Raw genomic sequence first — 4,424 nt, 5'->3', positions numbered from 1 at the left:
TCCCTACACTACCTTAGTTCTGATAGGGAGCTTGAAAATTCTATCCTCAAAGGAGCGATGTTTCACGTCCAACTTCCTGAACTTTGTGTTTGAACTTAAGTTTTAGCTCCATCCAGCCTGCATAGGCACAAATGCTGCCTGGGTGTTTAAGTGGGCTCACAGGGATATTTTTTGTGTAATGTTCAATTCAAGGAGTGTGAAGATGAAGATTTCTTCAGAGTTGGTCAAAACATCTGGATTTAAAGTTTAAGGAAAGCAGTGGTTTAGACGCATGCTAGATTCTGTCTTGCTGCTATAGGTAGCAAAAAAAGAAACTATGGGAAGGATGTTCCTCTGCAATACTTTATGCCTTTGTATAGGAGCACAATAGGATGCCTGACAGATACTGCCACTCAAAAGATTTTTATGTTGTATGGTTAAAGCCCATGTGCACCCTATGCTGACACTGATATATGAATGCGTAAGTTAAAGAAGGTTTAACACCAGTATAAATTACTTATTCAAATGCTTGCATCTGCTGACCTGTGTAAGTTTGTCTAGCTCCCCAAGCCAGGCCCCAAACATCTTATCCAGATCCTGGTCTTCCTTATCACTGTCTTCTTCTGCACCATGATCAAGTTCTTCATCTGATAACTGCTCCATCTGAAACAGAAAAAAATACACCAGTTTAATTATATTGAGTATTTACTTAGAAAGCAGTAAAAGTTTCTCAATAATTTGCAAACATTTTTCAGCACTGTACTACAAAGAATAAGGCTCTTACTACATGGCTATCTACAATGACATTATTGCATTGGGAAAATTCATCGTTGAATAAAATCATGGAAAGGTTATGTTTTATAACATTTAGATTTCACCAATAAGCCAACAAAAATCATGTAACAGATACGGTACATTTTGTAAAATATGTCAAACACTTTGTAAAAGTGTACTGTCTGACCATTTTTCTGCACCAAGTCAACATAGTTTTTGGTTTTATTCCTGGCACAGTTAAACATGCATCCATTAGAACACCATGTACAACAAAGTGAAATTCAAGTTCCATTCTGGTCCAGTGCTCTGTAGTTGACTTTGCTTTCTTTTAGACTCAAACGCTTTTTCACTGCATTCTGGTTCAACTGTACTAAGGCATTTAGAATGCTGCAATAGTAATCAACCCTGCATTCCAAAGAAACCATTATTATTATTATTTATTTGCGAAGTGCTGATGAGCTTTAACTTGTGAGATACAACTAGACGTAGAACTAAACAAACAAGAATAATGTGTGGGACTTTTTAAAAATCATACTACTTCCTTGAGGAGACTAAAGTACTGAATATTTAGGCAAGATAGAAACAAATAGTGATAGTGCATAAGGGATAGTATAAAATAAAATAAGAAGGGAGAAGGAAATGAAGTTATCAAGTGTCTCTCTCCTCTGCTGTGAATGAGCAAAGGATGTAGTAGTAGTAGTAGTAGAGGAATCCGAACCTCGTTACAAACTGCCCTGATTGAAGATATAGCCCTTTCACAGACCTTAATGCCTCTGTTACTGCAAGACATGAAGAGAGTCCTTGAAAATGACCCTTCTTCTAAAAGGAGAGAGTTTTACCAGGTAGGTCTTCTTTAGTTATCCTGGAACTTCATCTATATGTAGTCTTTTCTGAGCATGTAAAAATTACCTCATCTCACACAGAGGTCAACACAGTTGCATCTCTCTGCTGTTCAATTCTTCTTCTTTAGAATACATGTAATACTATTAAGTATTACAGTACTTGGCCCAAATGTTGTTTAAACTGAAACATTGACTCAGACCTGATCCTGCTCCCACTGAAGTCTATTGGGCATTAGCTGTTAATTTCAATAAGAGTAATGTCATCAATCCCCAATTTTTCTCATTCCAAGAAAATATCCCATTTTAAAGGAGGTGTAAACTATCATGAGCCATAACGTTGGGAAAAAATCCCAACATCTGCAGGAAAAGCAAGCTCTCCGGGTTTTAGCTTTAAGCAAAAATTACTGAAATCACCTTTACAGCTTGATGTTTAATGAATTTAGAACATGAATTTTATTCCCAGGCCCTTCCTTTCTTACCAGTCCAAAAGGTATGCAGCATTCTAAGTCAAGCACATGTGCTTCAAAGTTTTGAAGAAGGTGAAATCAATAGGTAACTATAAACAATACATATTTCTTTAGGAAATGGAAGATAAGGAGAGAAGGGAGGGGGAGAGGTATATCAGGCAAAAGCAATCGTTTTCAAATTTGGGCACCTTAAATTAAGCTCTGAATTGTGTATTTTGCCCACCTGAAAAAATCAGTCCACTTTCATCTAAAGTTATAGGGCATCCCTACCTGCTAATAAATTGGTAGAAACTGCAGTTTTCCTGTTACCTGATAATCAGAGCACTCCACCTGAAAAGCCTAAATATGGATTCAGCCATCTAGCTGTAGGTACTCAGATTGGAAACACTTTGTCCTATGTCAGTGGTGGCCAACCTGTGGCATGAGTGCCACAAGTGGCACAAGCAGCCTGTGTGCCATGTGACCAGGGACAGGTAGCAGCAGATAGAGCAGGAAGCAGAGCAGGAAATTGAGCCGTGTGCACAGAGTGGGGAGCAGAAAGCAGCGTGGCAGATGTGGCAGGGAAAGGGGACTGGGGTAGCACTTAGGGAGGCTGCGGGGCTAATCTGTGACACCTACTAAAAAGGTTGGCCCCTACTGTCATATGTCAACACATTAGCCATGGGAGCAGACTTTTCTAGATTTCTACTGTACAGAAGAATAAAGTTTCAGCAGGTGGTCATTATCCCTTCCATTCGCCTTACCAGCTGACAGAATAAATAAGAATAAGATTTTTTTAATATTCTGGGGGTTTTATACTGGAGTTAGAGGCAAAATTCTACAACTATTTATGGATTATGAAATTATAACAGTATCAAACAACCTCATAAAATCATTACAGCTCCAAGATGTCTATGGGTAGAAGAGTTTCTGGTATTGGCTCCTTCAGAGACAGCCAGCCAGAAGACAAAAACTGGATAGGCATGCTCAGTGTAACATACATTTTTATATAAAAGAAAAAAAAAATAAAATTTTGCTTAAAACACAAATATTTCACCACGTGTGGGTTAAACACACTGCAGATATGAATTAAACTTAAGTGTATTGAATGGCATTAAGTATTGTAAATGGAATGTAAATCTCAAGTATTATAAATGGCATTTTGTAATGGCATTTTACCTCTCCTATATAGTTACATGATTATACATGGTCACACTGTCAACCCTGTTTGCAAATATAGTTTGAAAGAAAAAATAATATCAACTTTTGTTTATGTTAAAACTTAGAGTTCCCAGTAAATCTTTCTAAAGTTAGTAAATGACAAAGGCCCAAGCAAAATGTTTTTCCCTCTTGTACATCAACTGAATTGCACAGAACATAGTCATATACAATTTTTGCCAGGCTCCCTATGTAACAAAAGGGTATTTATAATTGTCAAAAATAGGGAGCAAAATCAAGGAAGCATCGGCAACTGTAAATCTAGCATTTTCTAATGCTAACTTTGCAATCTAAAAAACTTCAACGTGCTTTAGTTTTGGGGGATGGGAGTTACTAGCAATTTCCTCAATGATCTTTTTTTTTTTGTATGCCAAAAATGGGAAGGCAACACATTTCATTAAAGATAATAAACAACCTCTTTACATACACAAACAGAAAGGTGGGAGGGAATCATGAACCTTCAACATTACAGCACAGACTTAAGGCATATGAAATTTTCATAGATTTCATAGACATTAGGGCTGGAAGGGACCTCGGAAGATCATCGAGTCCAGCCCCCTGCCCAAGGGCAGGAAGTCAGCTGGGGTCATAGGATCCCAGCAAGATAAGCATCCAGTTTGCTCTTGAAGGTGTTCAATGAAGGCACTTGAACCACCTCCGGTGGCAGGCTGTTCCAGACCTTGGGGGCTCAGACAGTAAAGAAATTCTTCCTTATGTCCAGCCTGAAACGATCTTGAGTAGTTTGTGACCATTCGACCATTCGACCTCATCATCCCTTGGGGCGCTTTGGTGAACAAACGTTCCCCCAGATACTGGTGGTCACCTTGATAAACTTGTAGGTGGCCATCAGATCACCCCTGAGCCTGCGCTTTTTCAGGCTAAAGAGCCCCAGGGCTTCCCTGACCTCTGATCATGCACGTGGCTCTTCTCTGGACTCTCTCAAGCTTCTCCACATCCTTTTTGAATTGTGGAGCCCAAAACTGGACACAGTACTCCAGCTGCGGCCTCACTAAGGCCGAGTACAGGGGGAGAATGACGTCCCAGGATTTGCTTGAGAAGCATCTATGGATGCAAGCCAGCGTTTTGGGCGCTTTACTAGCCGCCGCATTGCATTGCAGGCTCATGTTCATCTTGTGGTCAATGATGACCCCCAAGTCTCTTTCTT

General features: G+C 39.4%; 1 protein-coding gene across 1 annotated transcript in view; it reads right to left on the bottom strand.

The window, feature by feature from the left end:
• The window catches only part of RAPH1 (Ras association (RalGDS/AF-6) and pleckstrin homology domains 1), a 189,043-nt gene that overhangs the window by 132,166 nt on the left and 52,453 nt on the right, over positions 1–4,424 (bottom strand). Inside the window, exon 2 of the mRNA XM_014516900.2 lies at positions 523–642. Coding sequence (XP_014372386.2) covers positions 523–642 — 120 coding nt within the window. The remainder of the gene's footprint in view (positions 1–522; positions 643–4,424) is intronic.

The sequence above is a fragment of the Alligator sinensis genome, unplaced genomic scaffold, assembly GCF_000455745.1.
Source record: "Alligator sinensis unplaced genomic scaffold, ASM45574v1 scaffold755_2, whole genome shotgun sequence".
NCBI classification, from domain to species: domain Eukaryota; kingdom Metazoa; phylum Chordata; order Crocodylia; family Alligatoridae; genus Alligator; species Alligator sinensis.
The sequence above is the reverse complement of the archived record's forward strand: the minus strand, read 5'-3'. Positions and strand labels throughout refer to the sequence as shown.